Raw genomic sequence first — 27,456 nt, 5'->3', positions numbered from 1 at the left:
GAAACCAGATCCTGGTCACTAGAAGTATCATTATGGGGTATGCTATAAAAGGTAATACAACAGTGTGGAGAGAGCTTAGACAAGAAATGACTTCCAGTTAGGGATCAGAGAATGCTTCATGGAGGAGGGAGCATCTCAGCTTAGTTTTGAAAGATGGGCATGATTTCACATTGTGAAACTAAGAAAGAAACCATTTCCAATGCAGAGAAGAGCAGCAGCAAAGGAAAGGAAGTGGGAAACCTTAGGAGGTAGATGTGGATATGATGAGTGGTCGGCTGTAGTATAGAGTGTAAGTAAAGGAGTAATGGGAACATAGGCTGGAGTTAAGATGCAGATAGCTTCGAATGTTAGGTGAAGGAGTGTGGGTCTTCTTTGGTAGGCATGGGGAACCATTTACACAAATAAGATCCAACTTGTATTTTGGATAGATTGATCTAAAAGGGATTCAACAGAACATATTGGGAGGAGAGAAGAACCAGGGTGGAGGGGACCAGTGAGGCTTCGATTATAACAGTCCAAGGAAGAGATAATGAAGATCTCTCCAACTCTGACTCTGGACATCATTGATTGTGCATGCCCCCACCCCCATTCCCCACTGCCTGGAGTTCCCTCCCTCCTCATCTCTTCCTCTGGATTTTCTTGGTACCTTTCAAGCTTCTGCTAAACTCCCACCTTTGGCAAGAAGACTTTTCCATTCCCTTCAGACGTTAGTGTCTTCCCTCTGCTAATTATCTCCAATTTATCCTATATCTATTTTCTTTGTACATAATTGTTTTCATGCTGTCTCTACTAGATTGTGAGTTCTGGACTGTCTTATATGTTTTCTTTTTTTAAAACTCCAGCACTTAGCACAGAGTATGTACTTAATAAATATTTATTGACTGACTACTCCCAGTTTGCCCTGTACATATCTTGTTTGTACATATGTATTTACATACTGATCCCCCCCCCCCCCATTAGACTGTTAGCTTCTTGGGAGCAGAGACTGTCTTTGGCCTTTCTTTGTATCCCCAATGCTTAGTATAGTACCTGGCACATAGTAGGTGCTTAGTAAATGCTTGTTGACTGACTTGAAATAAGTGTCAGTAGCAAAAGAAAAGAGGGGACAGGCACTAGAGGCTAGTGCTTCTATTTTGTCTTATGTTGTTCCCTGTTATCTCACATGCATCCCAACACACCTCAGGCAACACTGGGGATTCAGTACACTTTGAATGAATGAACACTACTTATATAGTTTACCTGGAGAAGGGCAGGGGGATTTTGTAAATGCTTCAGGTCTTGGTGCCACCGGCTGCACTGGCCGAGTCTGCTTTGCGGCCAATTTCTTCAGGCTCACCTGTCTCTTCTGGAACATTTCTTCCATGCTCTCTTGTTTCTGAAAGACCTTTTGTACATGCTCCTAAAATGACAGTATACCAATTATGAACTCCTTGATCATGCTTCTAACGATTAATTCTAAGGATTAATGTCTCATTAAATGGAAAAAAGAAACTACAACTAAGTCATAAAAGCAGAATAGTCGCCCCAAAATAAACTCCTTAGAAGTTGTATTTTTAAACATTTTTATTAACAGTGGTGTAAGAACTCCTGTGACTCAGTTCAGGGTGATGTACCTGAACAGGAACATTGATGACCCGGGTGTACATAAAGGATTGTGGTCAAGAGAGGGAGAAGTCTGGAAATGATGTTGTGTGATGACAGGTTGATAACTGCATATTATTCATCCTGAAGAAGAAGACTGAGGGCAAAAACAAACTGCCTTCAAATATCTAAAGGGCTTTTATGAAGAGGAGAGGTAGGTGTATTCTATGCTGAAGTTAGAGAGTAGAACCAGGTTCAACTGGGAGAAGTTGTTGTGAGGCAGATTTTGAATGAACATAAGGAATAACTGTTTTCTAAGTAGAGCTGACCAAGAATAGGATGAGAGGAATTTACAAAGTAGTGAGCTTCCCATGACTTGAAACATTCAACCAGAGCCAAGATAAGATGGTCATCTATCAGAGATGTTGTAGATGATAGTCATCCATTGAGAGGAAGATTGGATTTGATAACATCTGAAGTCTCTTAAAAAAACCAAAGTCTAAAAAATAGAACATTTTTAAAAGTAATGGGTATGATTTATTTCATATATGTATATACACATATATCTGTATCAAGCAGTGTGAAGGGGAGATCAACAATTTCATATTGAATACTTTTTTGGGGTTCTGACATATGTACAAAAATCCTTTTTGTAGTGTTTAAGTTCAGAATTTTAAAATTAATGCAATTAATTTTTAAAACAGTAAAAGTTAGGAAATCTCTATTAGGTACTCAGTAGGATAAAAAAAAATTTACAAATTATGAAAATAACCACTCACAAAAAATTATTCTGCCCATGGTCACATGTTAATATTACCTTCAGATCTGGATTGAGAATAGATTCATATTCTTTGTAAACTTTATTTAGCTCCTGGATTTTGTTTTTTGCACCAGTGTCTAAAAACTTCTCGATTTCTTGTAGGGCTGACTCAGCTCCATCCTGGGACTGGCATTTGTCTACGGGCTGGGAAGCTAGCAGGTAAATACCTTCATCACACCATTTCATAGACTAGACACATAAAACAAAAGAGAGGGAAAAGAAAAGAAGATTTCAGTGAATCGCACTGGAAGGTGCATGAAATTTGTCATTTCTAATGCATATTTTCTGCTGAAAGCAACTGATAATGAACACATAGCCATGGAATGTATTAGTTTTAGAAATATGACCCAAAACACTGAATCATTATACTTTTGCCACTATATCCTACATGTCCCCCAGGATGGAAAATCCTATTTTGAAATCAAGTGGCTTTTCTTCAGTGTTATGTTTTTTTTTTTTGTTTTTTTTTGTTTTTTGGTGAGGCAGTTGGGGTTAAGTGACTTGCCCAGGGTCACACAGTTCAGTGTTATATTCTAATAAAAAAAAAATTGTAAACCCAAATAGCAGGCAGCATAAAAGGTCAGCATGGTGGATCAGGTGCCACAACCAGATTTCACGAACACACACAACTAAATTATACAAATGTAAAATATACCAACACATGCTTGCTAGATCCTAAGAGAAAAATAAAGAACTACAAGGAAGCCTGGGTATGATGCCATCCTCAAAGAAATATTATTGATACCACTCAGATGAGAAAGAAAAGAAATTGGGCAGGGGCAGCTAGGTGGTTCAGTGGATAGAACTCCAGCCTTGGAGACAGGAGGACCTGAGTTCAAATTTGGCCTCAGGCACTTGACACTTACTAGCTGTGTGACTCTGGGCAAATCACTTAACCCTATTGCCTAGCCAAAAAGCAAAAAAAAAAAAAAATTGGGGGTGTGGGCTTTCATTTCCCAACATACCTTTTCAAGAAGGCTATGGAGCTCCAATGACTGTTGGAGAAGATTCCTCCTTCTACTCATCTCAGCTGTGAATTCATCACAGAGGTGCTGGAGTTCATTGCACTTTGGCAAGATGGAGTCCACAGCATAATGCTTGCTTTGGATCAGCTGGTTACCTTCCAATGATAAGGCCCTAGCCTTCTCTACAGCTTCCTGAAAAAGGAAGACATGACCAAAAAATCAATTGGAGCTTATTTGGGTTATATACAACTTGGGAAGCTATTTTCAGGGCAAAGGCAAAGCACTGTAATTGGGATGTTGTTGGCCAAGATGTATGTGGATGACATTTTTCTTTGCTTATTGCTGTGATTATGAGCAATACTATCCAATTCATGTAGCCAGCTAGGAGCAAACTAGTTTACATGATGGGAAAGGCTAAAACAACAACAACCTCAAAAGTTCACTCATTTGGGGTATTTCCAAACTGTCCTGGTGGAACTTCTTTTTTTCTCATTCAGCACTTTATAAAGAAAAATTTTAAATGCATCAGTACAAAATTATTTAACACACACACATACACACACACACAATGCCACAGCTCTGAGAGCAAAACAAAGGGAATCTATATGGCAAAAAGTAGAACTTTTGAAAAAATCAGTAGCCCACTGAACATTTGTATTCAGGAAAGCTAAGAGGTGGCAACATGGCACTGTTAAGTTTTTACACTGCTAATTCATATAGCATTGAAAAGATGGAGAATCCAGGTAGATGGAGAATCCTTACAGCAAGCCATTTTCTATCTTATTCAGAGTCCCTCTGGCAAGATGGACTTAAATGATAAAATAATTATATTTATAATAATTATAAAATAGTTATAATAATACTTTAAGTTATAAAATCTGAATGTGCCATTGTAGAAACATAAACCCAACATAAAACCCAAATGACTGTGTCATAGGCAGCCTCTGTCTCTCCAAAGTGAACTTTGGACATTAGGCACCAGAATGAAACATTTTCCATTAACTAGACACCGCCCTTCACTTTAAACATTAAAAGTTAATTGTGGAATTGACAGGTTGCATGACTTACATTGGATTTTTCTTCGAAGCTAGCAAGGTCCTTGAGCATGTGTTCCACATGAGCATAGCTATTTCCCACATCCGTAAAGGTTGATAACCTCTCTGATACAACATCTAAAATGGCTTTCACCTAGGAGAATGGGGAGTGGATGGGAAGAAAGAGAGCAAGGTCAATGTCAGCGAAGGTTGGGGTGGAGAGACATTCACTACTATCAACACATTTTGGAGTAATCACATGAAAGCATATTTTTCTATGGAAAATTAAGATATAACACAGAGATCAGGGCAAAGAAAAAGAACCCAAAGAAGTTATGTCTGCCTGGTGGTATATCAGCAAGCTGAAAAGAGGTCAAGCTAGCAATGTGAGAGTGCCAGAGAGTAGGATCTTTCAAAAATTCTTGCTTGAGGAAAGTTAGATAAGAATTTATTATTTAGCCAAAAAAGTGACTTTTTATTTAATACTATTTGCAGAGGACTGTACTTAGATCACAGATTTAACATTGAAAGGGACCTTTGAGGCCATTTAATTTACCTGCCTTATGTGCTGCAGGCTGGTGAAGAAGATAGAGCACCCAGCCTGAAGTCAGGAAGACTCCTCTTCCTGAGTTCCAATTTGGCTTCTGACACTTACTAGCTGTGTGACCCAGGGCAAGTCATTTAACCCTGTTTGCCTCAGTTTCCTCATCTGTAAAATAAGCTAGAGAGGAAATAGCAAACCACTCCAATGTCTTTGCTAAGAAAATCCAAATGAAGTCATGAAGAGCCAGACATGACTGAACAAGAAAAAACATTTTTACAGATGATGAATTGAGGTTAAGTGATATACCCAAGGCTATACAGTGCATTCATATATTATAGGAAAATTTTTTAAAAATCAGAGTGGAGTACACCAGAAAGAGAACTGAATTTGGAGTCCGAGGGTGTCCATTCAAACCCTGACTGCCATTTACTACCCTTATATCAATAAAGCACCTATAAAGGTGCTCAATAAATAGTTGTAGAGTGATTGCCCCGGTAATAACTCTGCTCCAAGGGAGCATTTACATAGCAATTTAGAAAGTGCTTCCCTCAAAACAACCTTATGAGGCGGGTATTACAAGGATGATTACCATTCTCGTTTTACAGAAGAGAGAGGTGCCATATTTGTAGTCACATGACTCGCTAAAAGGGCTGAGCCAGCATACAACCTCGATCTTCTGATTCCCACGTCTACCTGTCTCACTGCATCATATCACCAGAAAAGCTAGGCTGATTTTAGAACCTGGGTTACATTTTACTTCACTCAATTTTCATTTCATTTTTTATTTTTATCAAGAAAAGGTTACAAGCAAAGAAGCTATACCAAAATGCTGAGAGAAGTGATTTTGTTGTCCCCTGAGGTCTGCCTAGTCCTGCAGAACAAAGGAAGGAGTTGGCAGGGTTTTAAAAACTCTCTTGGGATAAAGGCATGAAAGCCTGCTGCAGTGCTGTTAAGCACTTCTAAGCCCTGGGGGATTCGACGTTTTAATGCTTAAGCATTTTTGGTAGTAGGGATAAGCATGGGAAGCTTGCTAAAATCAAGAGTTAGCCACTAGAACGTAGTGATTCATGAGACAGCTAAGGATGAAATCAGGGGCTAAAATGAAAATCTTGGGCCCACATTCCTTTCAAATTAAACAACTTTTGTTTTCATTCTGTGTTTTCATTTGGACTTATTAAGGATGCTGGGAGAGACTATTTGCTTTCCCCTTTTCCCTGAAGTCTCTTGGAACTTCTGGCTCCCTTCAAAGATCAGCTCAAAAACCTTCCCCTTCACAAGGCACTGCCTGACCCCTCCTTTCCCCCTCAGCTACTGGTGCTTCCCCTCAAAATGGCTCTGTATTCATTGTGTATATATTTTGCGCTGAATTATCTGTACATGTTAATTCTTCCCCATGGAATTTTGTAAACTCCCTGAGGGTAGAAAACTTTCATTTCTGTTTTTGTATCTACAGGGCTTGGCACTGAATTGAATTGAATTCTGAGTTTCTGGTGCATTAGTCTTTGGTCATATAAGACACCTAAAGATGCTGCTTAACCTTATGTTTTCTGTAGATGGTTGGAATCTGTATCAATGAACACTCTGGGTTACAGTTATAGATGCTTAGGAACAACTGGAAACGACCTTAGATGGCATCTAGTCCAACTGTCTTATTTTACAGATGAGGAAACTGAGGCCCAGAAAGGTTAAAGGACTTGATCAAGGTCACATAGTTAGTAAGTGAGAAAGCTCAGAATACTTCCAGATCAGTCTTCATAATCTTCTCCTTTTGCTACTTTCTGCTTCACACCTGGAGAAGTCTCACAAATTGCAGGATTTAGGCTTCTACTACTCTATATGTCAACAAATGAAGAGTATTCCCTCATTAAATAAAATTGCTGATATGTTACAGCAAGTTCTAGAACAGATGTTATATAAGTATATCCCCAAAAGGCAACCAAAACGTAACAAGATTGAAAGTCACTAGTGTTCTCTTTTTTCCACCAAATCAAACTGATTTTTTTTTTACTCAAAATTGGCTTTAAGGCCTTATGCAAATTTGTCCACTACTATTTAGCTTTGAAGGCCCATCTTAAGCCCACTTCTTTTAAAGATCCTTCCTTTGTCACTCTGACTTAGACCGATTTCCTCCTTAGAACTCTTAAATCATTTACTGTCTATAACATGTACTTATATGGCATCCTTGGTTTTCTGATTTGGTCAAATGTGATCTTTCTCTCCTCTAAATCCTGAGATTCCTTTCCAGCAGCCTTATCACACTAGGCACTATCTTGTATTACAGGAGGGTGTTTTGCTCTTTTTAATTCCACTCTCCTACTGAAGACCTATTCTGTTTCCTCTTCAGGGCTCTTGAAGGATACATCAGCAGAGCCCAACCCTGGCAGGTCCTACAAAAAAGACTTGGAGTTAAAGGCATAGTAATGGACTGTGCATCTATCATGCAACCACCAGCCTAGCTAAGTGTGGAGCGTGTCAGTACCAGAAGGTGGACCACCAAGGGATGATTTTTTTGGTGTGTATGAATGGGGAGGGTACATGAAGACTGCCTACTAAGATGTAAAGAGGCAAAGCATGTAGTTATGGATGGGAAACCTAGAAATCTAGAGGATTCTGCCTTCTAGTGACCAATCACTGCTCAACAACTGCAATATTTAGGAGCACACCTCAAGTTTCACTGGAGTGTGTGGCCACTCACCTCTCGAAAATTCTGCTCAAAATTCCGCAGCTGTAGACACTGCTCGAGTTTCTGCTGATGCTTAACCCAAAATTCGTCAAAAGCAGCTTCGGTTTCACCCAGCTGATCCAGAAGCCTAAAAGGAAGAGCAAAAATCATTCTACACTAAGTGTATGTATCAGACCATGACAAATTATCCCTCAGAGCTAAATCATTTGCTTTCTTTTTCATTTCACATAGGGAGATAGAAGACTCTACACCAAGGAGAAAGTCAATCCTATCAAAATAACATATTTGACTTGTCATATAGAAGTGCCAACTATTTTATTTCTATTGCATAGCTTTTGAGAGTCCTCTAAGGTTTTAATTTAGTCATAAAAACATAGATTTAATGAACTGATGCAAAGTGAAATGAGCAGAACCAAGAGAACATTGTACACAGTAACAAAAATGTTGTGTGATGATCAACTATGAATGACAGCTTTTCTCAGAAATACAACAATCCAAGACAAATACAAAGGACCCATGATGGAAAATGTCATCCACATCCAGAGAAAGAACTAATGGACTCTGAATACAGATCGAAGCATGTTATTTTCACTTTTTTTGTGTTTTTTTTTCTTTTGGTCTGTTTCTTCTTTCACAACTATGACTGATATGGAAACATGTTTTCTATGATTGTACATACATAAACTATACCAAATTGCTTACCATTTTAGGAAGAGGGGAGGGAGGAAGGAAGAAAAGTTTGGAACTCAAAATTTTGTAACAATGAATGCTATAAATTGTCTTTACATATAATTGGAAAAATGCTATTTTAAAAAACAACAGATTTAAGATCTGGATTTTAGGGATCTCTTTCTAATCTTGATCCCACAGAAACAATTCAGTCATACATTGTCCTCCCTGCTTACTTCATCTGTCCCCTTGGCCTTTTGACACCCACATTTTGTCAAATGCCACCCCTGAGTTACCATGCTAGCTATCTTCTCTGATCCTACATATATGTTGCCGACCATTACTGGATGAAGTCAGTAATAGTGTCCACTGGCTGAACCACATAATTATGTTTTCTAATATGTCTCTTGATCTCACCACTTGACTCAAACTGCTCTCTCCAAGACTAGCAATATTTACTTCACTGCTCAGTCTGTTGGTTCTGTCTCAATCATCATCCTTCTTGACTCCTCTGGATGCGACAATGTTACTGTTCTCCATGCCTAGAATCCTCTCTCTCCTCTTCTCTCCCTCCTGACTTCTCTGGCTTCCTTTTCTCAGATAAAATCCTCCTTTTTGCAAGAAGCCTTTCTCTATTTCCCTCAATATTAGTGCCTTCTCTCTGAGATAATCTCCAGTTCATCCTACATATATCTTGCTTGTACATCCTTGTTTTTAAGTTGTCTGTCCCATCATACTTGAGAGCAGAGACTTTCTTTTGTCTGTCTTTGTCTCTCCAGCATTTTTAGCACAATTACTAATAAATAGTAGGTGCTTAATAAATGCTTATTGATTGACTTTTAACCACCTTTTCATCCTGTATACTATCTATTCTTTAAGTTTTAGGGACATTCCTTTCTCTTGCTTCTTCTCCTATTCATCTGACTTCTCTTCAGTCTCCTTTACAATCTTTTTTTTTTGGCGAGGCAATAGGGTGAAGTGACTTGCCCAGGGTCACATGCTACCAAGTGTCAAGTGTCTGAGGCCAGATTTGAACTCAGGTCTTCCTGAATCCAGGGCCTGTGTTCTATCCACTGTGCCATCTAGCTGCTCCTGCTTTACAATTTTTATGAAGCCCCCTAAGCATAGATGTGATGCCTCCCAGATCTACATATTTAGCCCCATCTCCTGATCTCTAGTCCTGCATCAACTACTATAAAGCTCAAAGTAGATAAATATTCCATGGCCATATTATACTTAACAACCAAAATCAAACTTATTCCTCCCTTCACCCTCTCTTCCATTATAATTATTTCTCTTTTTACCTTGCCTATTTCAATTGAGGGTACCACTATCCTTTTGGACACTCTAAATTCACATTTTTCAGCATTATTCTCATATCTTCCCTCTTCATTTCATGTTTTTCATTCATATTCAATCTACTGCCAAGTCTTCTTGGTTCCATAGCTATAACACATTTTGAATTTGTCTCCTTTCCACCCTAGATGACTGAGCTCTTCTTACTTTCATCTGGACTACTCAAACAGCTTCCTAATTGGACTCCTGACTTTCAGCTTCTCCTTTCTCTCCTCTAGCCTTCATATAGCTGCCAATATAATCTTCCTAAAGCACATGTCTGACCATGTCACTCCTATACTCAAGAACCTCTAGCAGTCTGCTACTGCCTTAAAGATAATACTATCTCAGCTTGGCATTTAATTTCCTTCACAATCTGGATCAGGATAACTTTTCCAGACATATTTCATATTGCTCTGCTTCACATACTCTATACTCCTTCTGTCTGTTACCTGAAATCAGAACTCCTTTTCTTTACTCTGTGTGCCTTTGTACAGGTCACACTCCGTGTCTGGAATGTAATCTCTTTCCTTCTGAGGATGCTTAGCTTCCTTCATGGCCCAATTTCTCCTATGGCAAGTATTTCTTGATATCTTTTCTCAAATTATTATATATAAACATCTCTAGTTATATTCAATGTTCTCCTAGATAGGATGTAAGCTCCCTGAGAGAAGCACTTTTTATCCCCAGTACTTAAAGTGCCTCAATCAAGGCAGGTGCTTAATAGATTCTTGTTGGATTAGAATGAATTTGGTCTAGGAAGCCCTCTGTTAGCGGTTTTCATTCTATTCCTATCCCTGGTATCTACCATTAAGTTCTATTTAGAGGACATTAGACTCTACACTTTGAAGACTGTGGGAAACTAATCTATCAAAGCAAGCATACAAAGCAAGTCCTGATGACAATAGATTACTAAGATTATTGGTTATATAATAACAACTCATAATTATATAGGATCATAGGTGAAGACTTGGGCACTTTGGAAGTCATCTAAACCTGTGATGTTAAACTCAAACACCTGGAATCAGGAAGACCTGAGTTCAAATCCTGCTTCTTATAATTATTAGCTATATAAACTTGGGCAACTCACTTAACTTCCCTTAGCCTCAGTTTCCACATTTGTAAAATGAGTATAATAATAAGCACCTACCTCCCAGGATTTGTTGTAAGGATAAAATAAGATTATATTTGGAAAGCATGTTGTAACCTTAAAGAGCTATAGAAATACTAGGTCACGTTATATTTACGTTATGTTTATACTATTTTATGTTATGCTACATTATGTTATATTGTGGTAAAGGGCTTTGAGCCTATGTTGAAAGAACTAGCAGAGCAACATAATATAATAAGAAGACCTCTATGAACCAAGGTAGAGTGAAGTGAGGAACAAGGAGAAGGATTAATGACAACATTGTAGAGCAAAACAACCTTGAAGCCTTAGAACTGTGGTCAATGCAATGATAAACAATTAGTCCAAAAGACTGAAGATAAACATGTTACTTACCTCCTGCCAGAGAAATGATGACCTTAAAATACATGCCCAATGTGGGAATTTATTTTGCTAGGTTATGCATATTAATGATGAAGACTTTGTTTTTTGTTTTGTTTCATGATGGGTGGTAATGAGAGGAATAGATTATAAATGCGGGTACATGAAAATAAATTTTGATTTTAAAGCAAAAAAAAAAAGAAATGGATCTTGCAGTCACATGTTGACTTAGAAAACCACAAATTAACATTATTCATGTTGCATTTTTAAAATTTATTTTGTTAACACTTCCCTGTTCCATTTTAATCAGGTTCTGGACAAACTTGGGAATTTTGCAGCAGGCAGTAAGTTTGCTACCTGTGATCTAATTTAACCTTTTAATAGTAATTAATAGTTTCCAAAGCATTTACCTTATATGATGTACCCACAGTTACATAGCTAGTAGGGGATCAAATGTACATTTTCTGACTCTTAATCCCACACTCTAATATGTCATGTAGCTTCTCAACCTAAAACATTTAACTTTTAAAAATGTGAGTTGGCTGCTGACCTAGAAATCCACCTAGAAATGACTCCTCTATGCTTGTTTCCCTTTCTATTAATTCTTTTCAGAACCTATGACTCTCCCACTCTAAAGGGATACTGTAAGTACAAAGAAGAAAGTAAATGCAAAAATACTTTGAAAGAAGAGGGTTCGGTATTTGGCATCATAAAGAATTCTCCCAGCTTTGAAATTTAGTGGTTTCTCTTTCAGGGAATATCCTGAACTACAAAAGGAGGTTTCCTTTGGTGTTCAGAGAGATAAGTGCCTAGAATTTCATAAAATCATAGATTGTAGAGCTAGAAGTGACTTGGAGGAAAATACATTCCAATCTCTTCATTTTATAAGTGAAAGCATTGAAGCTTAGAGAGATTCAGTGAATTGCTCAGTCACTCTGCTAGTTACATTCGGGATGGAGACTAGAATCCATTTCTCCAGATCATTCCCAGTTTGCTACACTTTGCCACTATACAATTTTGCCTCTGTCTACCTGGTTACTTAAGCAGTATTTAGTTTCCTTTGCAAATGTGAGCACCCTTCTAAAATCTCGTAAATTCAAAGTAAAACTTGACCATGTATATTTGTTATAAGATTTTTTTTCCCAGTCAGTGTAGGAGGACAGCTGAAAGGGAAAGAGATTAAATGTTCATCAATTGGAATAAAACTTATTAAAAGAGAAAAGAAAGCAAAACACCCTCAAACATTTCACGGTTCCTCTCACCTTTGCACTGTGGTTTGATTGTCAAGTTGATCTTGATTCAGGTTGTACTCAGGATTCTTGGTCAGTGGCTCTCTAATGCTTTCAAGGATAGTGTGGCCCTCTTTTAATGCTAACATCATATCTTCCTGTAGAAAAGATATCAGCTTGTTCAGATTTGCTCATCAGAGTTTTAGAGATTCAACATTCGATATATAAGACGAATCATTAGAACCTACGCTATTAGCTAATTGAGTCTGAACAGGCCGATTTAAAGAGCAGAGTGGAAAGAGAAAAGGGAAAAAAATTATAAAGGATGGTGACGATAATAATGGTATTGAGAAAACTGACAATGAAATTACCTACTTGAATAATTTTATAGAACCATTGAATTATCAGAGCCAGAAAGAGTTGTAGAGATTGACTGGCCCAACTCTCTCATTTTATTTTTGAGGAAACTTTCAAGCTCATAGGAACAAAATGACTTGCTCAGTATTATACAACCAGTGAAGGGGAAAGTCAGGACTACATTATAGAGCAATCAATCAAAAAGTACTTACTAAGAGACTACTATGTGCCAGGTTATTTTTGTTGTTCAGTCATTTTTCAGTCATGTCCAACTCTTTGTGACCCCCTTTGAAGTTTCCTTGGTAAAGATTCTGGAGTGGTTTGCCATTTCCTTCTCTAGCTCATTTTATAGATGAGGGACCAAGGTAAACAGTGTGAAGTGACTTGCCCACAGTCACACAACTAGTAAGTGTCTGAGGCTGGATTTGAACTTAGGAAGATGAGTCTTCCTGATGCCAAGTTCAGTCTTCTATCTACTGTACCACCTAGCGGCCCTCAGGTTATACGTATCAATAATACAATAAAAAACTAGAAAAATTTTTTTAGAGATGTAAGGCAATCTTTTTTTTAAGGCAATCTTTTAATTGTTATTATGAAGATGAAATTATTTGACAAAGGTCACACAACTAGCTAGGCAGCTAGGTGGCACAATGGATAGAGCACTGGGGCTGGAGTCAGGAATACCTGAGTTCAGGCAGGTTAACTAGGAACCCTCCCCACTTCTATTGTCATTACAATAAACCTTGTCACTTGACAGGAAAAAAAAAGAAGGGCAGCTAGGTGGTCCAGTAGATAGCGTACCAGTCCTGGAGTGAGGAATATCTGAGTTCAAATCCAGCCTTAGCTAGCTACGTGGCCCTGGGCAAAAATTGCTTAACCTTCATTTGCTTTAGTTTCCTCACTTGTAAAATGGTGAAAATAAAAGCCCCGATCTCCTATGGGTTGTGAGGTTCAAATATGATAATATTTGTAAAGTGCTTAGCAGAGTGCCTGGCACATAGTAGGTGCTTAATAAATAATTATTTCATTCCTTCCTAGTGGCAAAGATAGAACTAGAGTCCAGGTCAAACAGCTAAAGAACATACAGTTGTGTGGCTAGAAAAACCCTTGAGACTGGTAAATCAACTGAGTCTGATGGGAAGTTAAGGCAATTGATATGAAGCGCTGGTTGGCATAATTCTTTCTGGGGAACAAACAAAAGCTAATACAAATATACTGGAAAGCCAAGCACCTCCCACAAGTTTAGCTCTAGGGAGTATTTTCCCTTGACATTTCCATAAAAAACAAGTTGGGGGTGGGGGAAGGAATTATGCAAGCTTCTGAACGATAATAATACCAGTTCACATTTGTTTCGTGCTTTGAGATTTACAAAGTGCTTTCTTCACAACAATACTGTGAAGTAGCTCTAGCAAGTAAATTTTTTAGCCCGGCTTCTGATTTTATTGGTGCAGAATACTTGAAAAGATGTACTCTCAGTCTGGATTGTTACTTTCTTTGTAACGTACAGTATTAGAGAGTTGTATGGGACACTGAGGTTAAGTGACTTGTCTCCTTTATTAACTCTGACTCAGTCAGAGCTACACATGGCTTAGTGGTAAAGAAGACAGGTTGTCTAACACACCTACCTTCAGTAATTTCTTTCTAATCAGAGCGAGATATTGCTTTAAGTTAGTTATGGCAGCATATTTGGTGACTTATGAATGTATCCTCTTTGGAAAAGTCTCTACTAAGAGCAGTGACTGCTATTTCAAAGCAAAAAAACTTAGCCAGTGTATAGGGGTAGGCAAATGATAAGAAAAAAATGGAATTTATACAAAGTGGGGAGAGAAAGACATTGGGAGAGGAAATTAGTAAGTAAATATGATAAGATTAAGAGTCTTGGATTTCTGGAATTGGCATAAAACAGAATATCCTCCACCTGCCTGTCTAATCTCTGCCGTAAGGTACTATAGAAATATTACCTTTAATATTAGCTTTACAATTTATATCAGATTGACCAATAGACTCAGTTACCACCAGTATGAATCACATTAAATCATTTAAAGATATCTTTAAAGCCTAATTCATAATTCCGTGCAGATCTCATCATTACTCAGTGACGCAAAGGATTTATTACCCATATTTGATGCCACCACAAGAACATGTTTCAATCTGCATTCTACCAAGGCTGTCCTTTTTATATCATATTTTTAAAAAGTGCTTTTTTATGTTAGAAATAAATGTGAACCCTCAGTCTCCAAACTTGGAAAGCTAATGAGCACTAGCTAATAAGAGGTGCTTTTTCAAGCATGTTTCAGTCTCATACTTGGTATAATCAAGAAAATCATGCTCTTTTCCTCTTAGAAATTCTTCTTTAATGATCAGAGCCCTTTAGTGTTTAACCTCAGCAAGGCTTGCCCCTTCCCATCCATCACTTACCTTCATCTTGCCTTTCTTCTCTGTGTGTGCTGAAAGAATGGAGCTGGTTGATTGTACATCATTAGGTAATTCCGTCTCAGCCAGTTCTGTCCCAAAGGACTGGAGCATTTGAGCTGTTTGCTTAACCATCAGTGCGAAACTTTCAATAGCCTTTTGAAATACAGAAGGGAAAAAGGCTATCATAAAACAACCTATGCACATAACACAGCTGCTGTTTTAAAATGAGACACAGGTCTCACAACAGCTAACAAATTAACCATCACCTCATTCCAAAAGTAAAAGATTCAAAGAAAATCAGAGCAACAATAAGTGCATAGACAAGTACCTTCACCATTCGTTCCTTGACTGCATGCTTTTTTTTCTCCCAGACTCAAATCAGACACACTTTTAACATAATCTCAAAATTCAGAGTAATTCTGTACTTGACTTCTCTCCCTCACTGTTAGGAGCAGAATGACCACGTGTGGTCTCTGTCTCTGTCTCTCTCTCTCTCTCTCTCTCTCACACACACACACACACACACACACACACACACACACACACACACACACACCCATCACCACCACCACCACCACAACAACAGAGCCTTTTGCCTTTAAGCCTGCAGAAAACCACTCCCAAACTTATTACTCATGTTATTTCTTTAAAATGACTAAGTTCCATTGAGACCATCTCCTCATTCTTTGGAAGTAAACTTTTGTTAACATGAACATGTTTGAGGAAAGTTAATGCCATGATACAGAAGCAGGACTATATGGTAAGCATGTAATCAAGGGAAACATTTTCCTTTCTTTTCCTCCCGACTATAAAAACATAATCAGAAAGGTCACTTACTGTGCGGTGAGATAGCCACCTGCTATGGCAATAGTCCAGGGTCCCACCAAGATCTTCCGTTAGCTGTGTTTTGTCAATATAACTCTGCAATTCTGGTACTGAACTGAGCATTATGATCTAGAAAAAGGAAACAAAGCAAAACCCACAAATAGAACATCTATCTATAGAACTGACACAGTAATATATCAGGGCAAAACATCTTCATTGTTGCAAAGGACATGATTGATGAAAATAATAGCTGTTAAGTTTGAGAAAGGTCAGTTTATATGTACTCCTTGCAGAGGAAAATGGTGCAGTTTTATCAAGCACCAAACAGTATTTATACAACACCCCAAATATGAGCTAAACAATGCACAATAAGTATGGCAAATGTTATCTTCATTAATTTTCACTTTTCAATCAATCACAAGGAACAATCAATACTTCTGACATTTGTGTGAAAAGTTACTTAACTTCTTTTAGCCTCAGTTTCCTCATCTGTAATATTAGAGCATTGGAATGAATGGTTTTTGAGGTCCCTTCCATTTCTAGATCTACAATCCTAGAGTCCATTAATTAAGTACCTACTATGTACTAAGCAGCATGTTAGGGATGCAAATACAAAATTAGAACAGTTCCTGCCCTCAAGGAACTTATATTTTATCTACACATCAGAAATATATGGTTATGGTATTTAAATGATTCCTTTGCACAAACACAGTTAAGAGAGAGGAAAGGTTTTCATTTGTGAAACTAGAACCAAAATTATCCAGGGCTTATTTCCATTTTTGCTATGTATAATTTTTTTTTCTTTTTTTACTTAATGAAACTCCAAGATTTCAAATAAAAAAATGTCATTGCTCTGTAAGATACCAAGTAAGTCTTCCAAAATAGGTCCTTAGATCTATTTCACATCTGTTCTGTATTACCACCCTGGCTATTGTTAACTATTTGTTGAGATTAAAAATAGCGTAATTTATATTAGGAAATCAGAAGAAAACGTATTTAATTTAAGAATGGAACTCTCTAAAATAGATTTGGTCAGCCCCCATTTTTGTCTTTCTACACCATTCTTTAGTGTCCTCCAAGCAAACCTAACCCAGAGAAAAATAGTCAAAGAAACTTTTCTACATTTCTTTCTCATTACTCATGCATTTTTTGAGGGAACCTTTCTAAATTGCTTTATTTTAGGTGTTCTTTTTAAAAATTTTTTACTTATTTTGAACTTAAAGACAAAAAAGAACATTTCCATGTATAAAGCACAACATAAAAAGGATTCAATATAAAACCATGAATTTCCATTTCACAGTTTAGTGTATTTGAAAAACTATATAATAAACACCACAAATCATTTTAAAAGTTACTCTGCTTTCTGTACTTCCTTTGAAGTTTTCTATTGTTCTCTGCTGTGCTTTTATTTTTCTCCCTTTCTCCCTACCCCACCCTAGAGAAGGCTTCTGTTAGACCCAAATGTGTGTATGTGTAAAATCATACTATACATATTTATTTATCAATTCTTTCTCTGGATATGGATAGCATCTTCCTTCATAGGAACTTTGTAGTTGATTTTAGTATTTATGATATTCAAAATGACTTAGTTGTTCAAAGTAGTTTTTAGAACAATATCACTGTTACTGTGTACAATATTCTCTTGGTACTGTTCATTTCACTCTTCATTGTTTCAAGTAAGTCTATTCATGTTCATCTAAAATCCACCTACTTAGCATTTCTTATAGCAGAGTAGTATTATATCACAAATATATACTACAACTTATTTAGCCATCCTCCAACTGATGGGCATCCCCTCAATTTCTAGTTCTTTGCCACCACAAAGAGAGCTGCTATAAATATTTTAGAACATGTCATTTTCTTTTTTCCCTAATCACCTTGGGAAACAGACCTAATAATGGTATTGCTGGGTCAAAAAATATATCCAGTTTTATAACTCTTTGAGCATAATTCCAGATTGCTCTCCAAAATGGTTGGATCAGTTCACAGTTCATCAACAGTAATTAGTGTCCCATATTTTAGGTTTTTCATATCACTACTAGCATACTGTGTATGCCTAATAAAAATGTTCATAATCAACAATTAAAGATTGGTACACAGCAATCCCATTCATCAGTCATTTTCTTTCTAGTATGTTACCTTCTAGAGTTATTGTTACTCTAGAAATGTTGGAAGTGAATTGTTGATCACCAAGGTCTCCAAGTAACATCTGTACATAAGCCATGGAGAGGAACCATTAATGATGACCCAGCAGATTAGAAAAGACCAGTGATTTTAATGTTAATATACCTTTTGAAACCTAGTTCTTGACTACTAATTAATATGACACAGTGGTATCACTCTAAAGGAAACTACTTCCTTTCTATGAATGTTATGTGTGTTAAATAATGTGCATTCCTGACGTGACTTACTTGTGAAATATAAAGCAAAGCTTAACCTAATAGCTGGTAGAAAAAAATTTGTATTCATTATGAGAATTATAAAAATGGAAATGTTTCTGCTCAATAGGACTTAAGAGGTATAGAAGGCTCCAAAAAACATGGAACTTTATACCTTAAAGTGACATCTATGCCCATTTGATTAACATGGCCTCAAACCACCCAAAGTGTGCCAAATGATGATGTATAGGAAACCTAAAGCAATGGTCTTTGCTTTCATGAGGTTTACCATGAATCACATCCATATAGTGGTTCTTTAGACTCTAAGGCTACTTTCAAACATAGAACATACTATTCACAAAAATCCCAGAGCATCTGATGCTTTTATTTATAATGACTCAGTGTGGTATTTACACTGCAAAACATACACCAGTATTTTTACAGATAACCCACTGTGCCTGTGTAGAAAGTTCTGAACTTTCCAGGGTTGCTATAAATAATATGCTTCTAGTAATATGATCAGCTGAAAGGAAAGAGTTATGGCTTCAGTTAAAAAGGACAGAATGCTAAACTTGGAGTAAGAAAGGAAGACTTGGATTTGAATTCTGTCTCTGATGTTTCCCAGCTATGTGACTATGGGAAAGTCACTTATGCTCTATGAGTCTCAGTTTGCTTATCTGCAAAATGACGATAATACTCTTCACAGAGTTATTTTGAGGTTCAAATGAGAAAATTTATGTAAAGGATTTCTGAACTTTAAAATGCTATATAAGTATCAGGTATTATCATTACAACAAGAGATAGAGAACATTATGAAATGCAAAATAGATACTTTTGATTACATTAAATTGAAAAGTTTTTGCACAAACAAAGCCAATGCAAACAAGATTAGAAGGGAAGCAGAAAGCTGGGAAACAATTTTTAGAGCCAGTGTCTCTGATAAAGGCCTCATTTCTAAAATACATAAGAGAACTGAGTCAAATTTATAAGAATACAAGTCATTCCCCACTTGATAAATGGTCAAAGGATATGAACAGGCAGTTTTCAGATGAAGAAATTAAAGTTATCTATAGTCATATGAAAAAATGCTCTAAATCACTGTTGATTAGAAAGATGCAAATCAAAACAACTTTGAGGTACCATATCACATGTATCAGATTGGCTAACATGACAAAACAGGAAAATGATAAATGTTGGAGAAGATGCGGGAAAATTGGAACACTAATGCATTATTGATGGATTTGTGAACTGATCCAACCATCCTGGAGAGTAATTTGTAACATGCCCAAAGGGCTATAAAACTGTGCATATCCTTTGATCCAGCAATATCACTTCTAGGTCTGTATCCCAAAGAGATCATAAAAATGGGAAAAGGACCTACATGTACAAAAATATTTATAGCAGCTCTTTCTGTGGTGGCCAAGAATTGGAAATTGAGGGGATGCCCATCAATTGGGGAATGGCTGAACAAGTTGTGGTATATGAATATAATGGAATACTATTGTGCTGTAAGAAATGATGAGCAGGTGGACTTCAGAAAAACCTGGAAAGACTTGTATGGACTGATGTTGAGTGAAGTGAGCAGAACCAGGAGAACGTAGTTACACAGTAACAGCACTTCTCAGCAATGCAAGGAATTAAGACAACTCCAAAAGAATCATGATGTAAAATGCTATCCACATCCAGAGAAATACTATGGAGTCTGAATGCAGATTGAAGCATACTATTTGCTCTCTTTTTTTGGCTTTGTTTTGTTTCTGTTTTCTCATGGTTCCTCCCATTGGTTCTAATTCTTATTTACAACATGGCTAATGTGAAACTAAGCTTAATATGAATATGTATGTAGAGCCCATATCAGATTGCATGCTGTCTTGGTGAGGGGAGAGGGGAGGGAAGGGGAGAAAATTCAAAATCTTATGGAAGTGAATGTTGAAAACTAAAAATAAATAAATTAATTAAAAAAAAGATTAAATTTGGAGTCAGAGAACCCGAGTTCAAATCCTAGCTCAACCACTTTACTACCTGCATGACCTTGGACAAGTCACTTTACATCTCAGTTTACTTATGTGTAAAATGAGGGGGCTAAACTACGTGATCTTAAAGGTCTCTTCCACCAAAAAAGCAATGATTCTGTGAATTGATGAAGAAGGAAATGGCTTCATGTATTGGAGGGAGGGGACAGGAAGAGATGGGTGATGGGGAGCAAAGGGAATGAAAGCCACCTTTTCTTCACCCTTCCTTTTCAGGATAGTTTTTGCTTTTGTTTTGATTTGTGTGGAAAAGTTGTTTTGGGGAAACATAATAGAGAAAAGGTGTGCAGCTAAGTGGCATGGAACAGTGGATAGACAGCCTGCCTTGGAGGCAGGAAGACTCATCTTCCTGAGTTCAAATCTGGCCTCAGATAGTTGCTAGCTGTGTGACCCTGGACAAGTAATTTAACCCTGTTTGCCTCAGTTTCCTCATATGTAAAATGAGATGGAGAAGGAAATGGCAAACCACTCCAGTATCTTTGCCCAGAAAATTCCAAATGGGGTCACAAAAGTTGGATACCACTAAGAAAATAAAAGAACAACATTAACAACAACTTTATAAAAGTACCATTGCATCAGAATCACAGTTTCCACAAATAATTCAATTCACATTTCCTAAGATATTACAAGGGCTCTTGGATCAAGCCACATATCCTGTTGCTCTCTTATTTTAAAGAAATGCACTATTTCTGCAGAAATTCACAAGAGAGAAGACTTATACTGGCAGCCACTTGTGCCATGATGATTCATTAAGTAACTATTGGTAATTCAGAGCCATTAACTATATTTTATGGGAAATACAAATTAACCTAATGCTGCTACCAACATATTGAGTTCTGCACATTCAGTTTGTTTTTTTTTTCCTTAAAGAACAGTCACAGCCCTAGAAAGAAAAAAGAAAAGGAAGATGTCCTTCACTAGAGGCAAGAGGGGGAAAGAAAGGATTAGAGTGCTGCATCTGGAGTCAGGAAAACCCAAGTTCATATCTAGCCTCAAACTCTTACTAGCAGTGTGACCCTGGGCAAGTTACTTAACCTCTGTTTGCCTCAGTTTCCTCAACTGTGAAAACAAGGATAATAATAGCACCTACTTCTTAGGATTGTTGTGAGAATCAAATGAGATAATATTTGTAAAAAGCACCACAAAGCCTAGCACATAGTAGGTACTATATAAGTACGTATTTCCTTCTTTTCCCCCTCCTGTCTTTTCCTCTAGTGAAAGATATCTTCCTTTTTTTCCCCTAGGACTGTGACAACAGCCTACAGGTGGCAAGTGGGATCTCAAAACTCCTACTGCTACCCAACCAGATTAAAATGGAATTGGGAAATTTTTAATAAAATAAATAAAAATACAACACAGATTGTGTTGATTTGTAGTTTCCTAGGTCAGTATGTTGCCCACAGAGATTCATGTCTACCACTGTTTTAGTCACCCCTCTCATTTTCCAAGTGAATTAATAACTTGCCCAAGGTCACACAGGTGTGGCAGAACTGGGATTGAAACACAAAGGCATTGACTCCCAATCCAGGGGTCTTTGCATGACATCATGCTGCTGCCGAGCTGGGTGTGTACAGACCCCTTCGTCTCTTAGTTTTGTTTGAGATGTGTTTGGGTGGGTTTTTCAAAAGGAGTTTTCCTAAGAGGAAGGTAAAACAAAGCATAACCAAAATCATAATTCATGAGTTGCAGATTCAGAAAATCCTATCCTAAATATTATAGTCTAGCCACAGATGGCTTAAAGGGATACCCTGTTCTATTCTTATTCCTCACAGTCAGTTCTCTCTGGCAAAATCAGCAGACTATTAAGTTTGGTTCTTATTTCTGTTATCAGGCTCAGGTCTGATTTTAGGCTAACATCTGGGTCTGTGTTACATCTGTCTCACCATCTGGGGGATACCTCAAGTTCTAGGTAATTTATGGAAGTCTGGAACTCAAAGTCTAATCAATCAAATTTTTCCCAGTTCAAGGTCCAATCATTTTTCCAAGTCTCTTTAATGACATCTTTGGGATCCTTCCTGGGGAATAAGTGTCCAGAATCTTATCACAACAATTTTATAATAATTATTAATACTTTAGACAATTTCCATTGGTAACAAAGGAAGAGATTCCTTTCCTCACAAGCACATCCTTGGGGAAAAAGATCAAGTATGGAAATACTTACAGGTACCTTCATTTTAAATTCATCTCTATTGAATTTGAAAGCAATGTCTGAGAGAGTCCGTTGTAAAAATCCTGTTGGGCGTAGAACAAGGACAAGCTGCAGGTTCCCTGGGAAAGATGCCTGTAAGTAAAAAGAAGACATTTCTTATAAACAACATATGCTACTGCTGCTCTAGACAGTTAAAATTCCAAGTTTAATATAAAAACACCAATTTAGAAAAATCATTAAATATTTTCTGAGCACTTATTTGTATATCTATTGGGCCCCCTCCCCCACAAGCCCTAACACAACATGGGGTCCATGTTGTTGTTCATTCATTTTAGTCATGTCTGACTCTTTGTGACCCCATTTGGAGTTTTCTTGGCAAAGACACTGGAGTGGTTTACCATTTCCTTCTCCAGCTCATTTTACAGATGAGGAAACTGAGTCAAACAAGGTTAAGTGACTTGCCCAGGGTCACACAGGTAGTAAAGCCAGAAGATGAGTCTGGATTCCTGACTCCAGCATTGGCATTCTATTGACTGCACTACCTAGCTGCCCATTGGGTCCAAAATAGGTGCTTATTAAACATTTGTTCACAGAGCAATAATGGAACATTAGTTTAAGCAAAAGAGGCTGAGATATACAATTTACTACAGGTTTTGGGTGGTGAACATACAGTTGATTAAAGAAAAATTATACTAAGTAGGCTCATGATGACTTCTCTTTCCTAAGTTCACTATGGAAAGGCTCTTGGATTATACATGCCAGTCACTATGGGTGACTAGATGATTTATATGGTATTTTGAGCAAACTAATTTTAGTGGGCTAAGATGTTTACATTTGGGGCAGTTAAGTGGCACAGTGGATAGAGCACTGGGCTTGGAATCAGGAATACTCATCTTTCCGAGTTCAAATCTGACCACAGACACTTACCAGCTAGTGTGACCTTGGGCAAGTCACTTAACTCAGTTTGCTTCCAGTTCCTCATCTATAAAATGAACTGGAGAAAGAAATGGAAAACCATTCCAATATCATTGCCAAGAAAACCCCAAATGGGGTTTTTGAAGAGCCAGACATGACCAAACAACCACCACAAAGATGTTTACATGTTTAAAAAACAATAATAGTTCTGCATAGCTCAATACAAACAGGCAATTTGAAGTAAGTGGTCATATGTGTGCTTTTGTGATGCAAGAATGAAAATATATCATGCTGGCTGTATAGTAAGCAGTATTGCAGTAATCTACAAAATACAGTAACTCAAGAAAAGTTTCTCTACTCACTGTCCATTAAAATATTATAGTAGACTCTGAGAATCTTGTAGCTCACTAATGGATTCTAATAGAGGTATCTTTATTAACTCTGTGTGTGACCCATTCTCTATCAGAAAATCCAATGGATTAAAAAACTCTTTTAGGTTATAGGGACATAGCACTGAAATACAAAGCTGCCTATAGGTAGAGATACATAAGTTCTCTTAGGAACAGCAGAGAACAATAGAATTGTAAACTCTTAGAAATAGAAGAGACCTAAGAAGGCAACTACGCCAATCCCTACACTAAGCACAAATCTTCCTTTACCATATTTCTAACAAGTTGCCATACAGCCTCCATTTTGAAGGCCCCCAGTGTTGGAGAATCCCACTGCTTTCCCAAGTGGCCCCCTTCTACTTTTCAGACAGTTCTATTTGGAAATTCTCTCTTATATTGAATTAAAATATGCTTTCCAGAAAGTACTACAACTTTACACCTACTAGTATAAGGAAAACAAGTTTGATTCCTCTTCTAAGCAACAGTTCTTCAAATATTTGAAGATAACTATCCTACCTCTTTTATGCCTTCTTAATTGTGAGGCTAAATAACTATGGTTCCACCAGCAACTGATCTTCATGTGGCCTATTTTGAGTTCCCCCAGCATCCTAGATACTCTGAACATATTCTAGTATATTGATGTCCCTCCTAAAATGCAGCAACTCAAATTGGACACAGTACTCTAAGAGGGATCTGTCTGGTTCAGAATTCAGAACTATCCCTTCCCTCATTGTAAACCATAGATTTCTATTAGCGAGCCAAGTACTGAATTCTTTTTTTGGGGAGGGGCAGGGGGAGCTATGTCATGCTGTTGAGCTCACAGTCCCTTAAAAATTCTCATCTTTTTCACATGAACTTAGTCCAGCTAGAACTTCCCAATCATATAAATGTTGGCTAGGATGGGGGAGGGGGAGGAAGACTTGGGAGGAGTGGTGGTGATGGTGAGACTGAAAATTCTATGCCTCATGGTGTGCAAAAATGTCATTGTTTTACTGTGACTGAATGCCTTCTGGCTCTACTCAGGCTTATAAAAGCCAACAGGCTTTCTGCAGGGAGAGCAAGGAAAACCTGAAATCCATTTCAGCTCATTATCTCGCTCTTTTGCTTCTGCTGCTGCCTCACTGAGCAAGCCCTATCCCCAAGGCATTTGCATGTTTGATGTAGCCAAAAGCAGGGTTGGATGAAGAAATTCTTCTTAAAGAAATGCTTACTTCCTTGAAAGCTAACAGGAAAAGAAATATACTTTACTTTCCCAATTTCTTCAAGAGAATTAAGGAACATTGTGACAATTATGAGTGAAATCAATTAATTGCATAATTTGACTGAAACTTTAATTACTGTAGAAAAACCAGATCTGTAAGGTTCAGTCTCAATCTACAAGTAATAGAAAAGACAACAACCTGGTTGGTAGATGACCTCATGGCATTAGGATCTGAGGTTTCCCCAATGGATTCCTATACATCAGGGCAGCCTGCGTGGAAAATTCTGCTAATTAAAGCAGGAAAGTGTTTTTAGAGCCAAGAAGCACAGGGTACTAAGGGAAATAAATACACTTTAAAAAAAGGATTACCAACTCCCTCCACAAATTAAAATGTCCTTCATTTTATTTTACTTCAAAAATATTTCCTTCCATCAATTTCTGGATATGTATGATCCTAGATACATGGGCCAAAAACATCAAAGGTAACGTAAAAACAAGATTCCCTTACTCAGACAACTCTATATTATCTGTGGCAAAGGAGACTATGGAGAAAATGGAAAAATTATTCATAGCTAAACACCATATCTCATTTGAACCAGTAGTTTCAACTGCCTTCCCTCCAACCTGACCTATTCATGTATTTTATTCATTCAAGCCTTCACACTATTGGTCATGCTGTGCTCCTACCAGAAATGCCTTTTGTGGCTCACCTACCCATATAAATTCTTTGAGGATCATCTCAAGTCCACATCCTCCCTGAACTCCCTGATTTCCCCAAGTCCTTACTTCTCCAGGAGGGCTCCAATTGAGCCTGCCTCGATTTCCCCAACTGCCAATCACCTTTAGAATTCACTTTGCTGCTAGTACCACTTAGCCAGCATTTAGTCATATTTTGTCTTGTATTGTTATTCAGCTTTTCATGTAGCAACTTATTTTCTCAGACTACAAGCTCATTGAGCTCAAGAACCATCTCTTGTATAGTTTTCTACATCTTCTAGAGTGACCTCGAGCAACACCATGGATACAGTTGTTGGTTTTTTTCTGTTTGTTTTGTTTTTGCTTTTTGGTGAGGCAATTAGGGTTAAGTGACTTGCCCTGGGTCACACAGCTAGTAAGTGTCAAGTGTCTGAGGCCAGATTTGAACTCAGGTCCTCCTGACTCCAAAGCCAGAGCTCTATCCACTGTGCCACCTAGCTGCCCCAACATAGTTGTTTTTCAATAAATACTTTTTTTGATGAACTGGTTTGATTGGAGCTCCAATGAAATGGTAACTTGGTGGCAATTACCACCAAGTACCCCCCCCCCCAACTTATGTAGTTCAAGGTGCAGTTGTTTGCAATAGCAGATATGACTACAGAAAAAGCTAATTCACTGTGTGGGGTCAATCTTTATTTCAAAAATTTTAGGGGCTCGATTTGACTATGATTTTTGACAAATGAAAGGTTACTGTATATATATATATAGTAGGGGCTATAAATTAATGTGGATAGAAGATACATGGTAAAGTAATCCTAGAATTTTAGAGTCTATACTGAAAAAATATGTTAATGTTGAAATGCTTTATTTTGGGGACCGATATACACACAATGCCATCCTCCAAAAATACAAGCTAGTGAGTATCTTTGGACTGACTACATTCACAAATTTAAAACCTAGACCCTTAAGCAGAACTTTGCAGTGAAAAAACAAAAGGAAAAAGTTAACAGTAAAGTGAAAGCCCCTGCCTGTTTTGTCTGTTCAGATATTTTGACCTGAGTACTCAGTACATAATACAAGCCATGTTTTATGTCTGAAAACTTAAAATATTTCTGAGTCACCTTTAATGAGTCAAGATCAAACTTACACCTTTATTTGTGAATCTAACACTATTATTTAGGGAAAGGAATTGTTAGTGATATCTTTTGTGAGGTGACACAGAATCATGTCTTCTAAATTCCCACAGATCAAGTTTTGGCACACCACATGATTACACTTCAAGAGCACATGAGTGGCAGCAGTGATGCCATATTTCAATAAGTAAGCTCCCTGAGGGCAGGTTGAGCTTAATCATTATTATTACTTTCTTCCTAAGATTCATGCTTAATGTCCCATGCAGCTTTCTTTGACTAAACTTTTAGAAAAAGGCAAGAAAAAATGATGAATTATCAAATCAATAACTTTATATTCTATGTATTTTTTTTTATAAACCAGGCACCAAAGTAGCTCATGACATTCTAAACAATTTCTCTATTTGTCTTTCTACTTTCTGGTTCAGGATTTTATTTAGAGAATTCAATTGATTATTTGTGATGAGGAAAGCATTGTACTAAGTACTGAGGAAACAAAAATAAATAACATTCCTTTTTCCTCAAAGAGTTTATAATATGGAAGAGGAGATGGTAGGGAATAAATAAATGTTAAAATACAAAAGGCGAGAACTACAAAAAAATGTGATAAAGTGCTAGGATG

At 37.4% G+C, this 27,456-nt stretch overlaps 1 protein-coding gene across 8 annotated transcripts in view; it reads right to left on the bottom strand.

The window, feature by feature from the left end:
- The window catches only part of LOC114046236 (guanine nucleotide exchange factor DBS-like), a 366,695-nt gene that overhangs the window by 29,389 nt on the left and 309,850 nt on the right, over window positions 1-27,456 (bottom strand). For 7 of the 8 annotated variants that reach the window (XM_027866491.1, XM_027866492.1, XM_027866485.1 and 4 more), the window contains 9 exons: window positions 22,516-22,635; window positions 15,959-16,075; window positions 15,125-15,274; window positions 12,383-12,507; window positions 7,640-7,754; window positions 4,435-4,554; window positions 3,367-3,558; window positions 2,399-2,590; window positions 1,240-1,399 (listed from right to left, as the gene is read on the bottom strand). In XM_027866491.1, the coding sequence (XP_027722292.1) occupies window positions 1,240-1,399; window positions 2,399-2,590; window positions 3,367-3,558; window positions 4,435-4,554; window positions 7,640-7,754; window positions 12,383-12,507; window positions 15,125-15,274; window positions 15,959-16,075; window positions 22,516-22,635 (1,291 nt within the window). The remainder of the gene's footprint in view (window positions 1-1,239; window positions 1,400-2,398; window positions 2,591-3,366; window positions 3,559-4,434; window positions 4,555-7,639; window positions 7,755-12,382; window positions 12,508-15,124; window positions 15,275-15,958; window positions 16,076-22,515; window positions 22,636-27,456) is intronic. The other variant, XM_027866486.1, reaches the window with a different exon arrangement.

Source organism: Vombatus ursinus, unplaced genomic scaffold, assembly GCF_900497805.2.
Source record: "Vombatus ursinus unplaced genomic scaffold, bare-nosed wombat genome assembly UNPS02014781.1, whole genome shotgun sequence".
Taxonomy (NCBI): Eukaryota; Metazoa; Chordata; class Mammalia; order Diprotodontia; family Vombatidae; genus Vombatus; species Vombatus ursinus.
The sequence above is the reverse complement of the archived record's forward strand: the minus strand, read 5'-3'. Positions and strand labels throughout refer to the sequence as shown.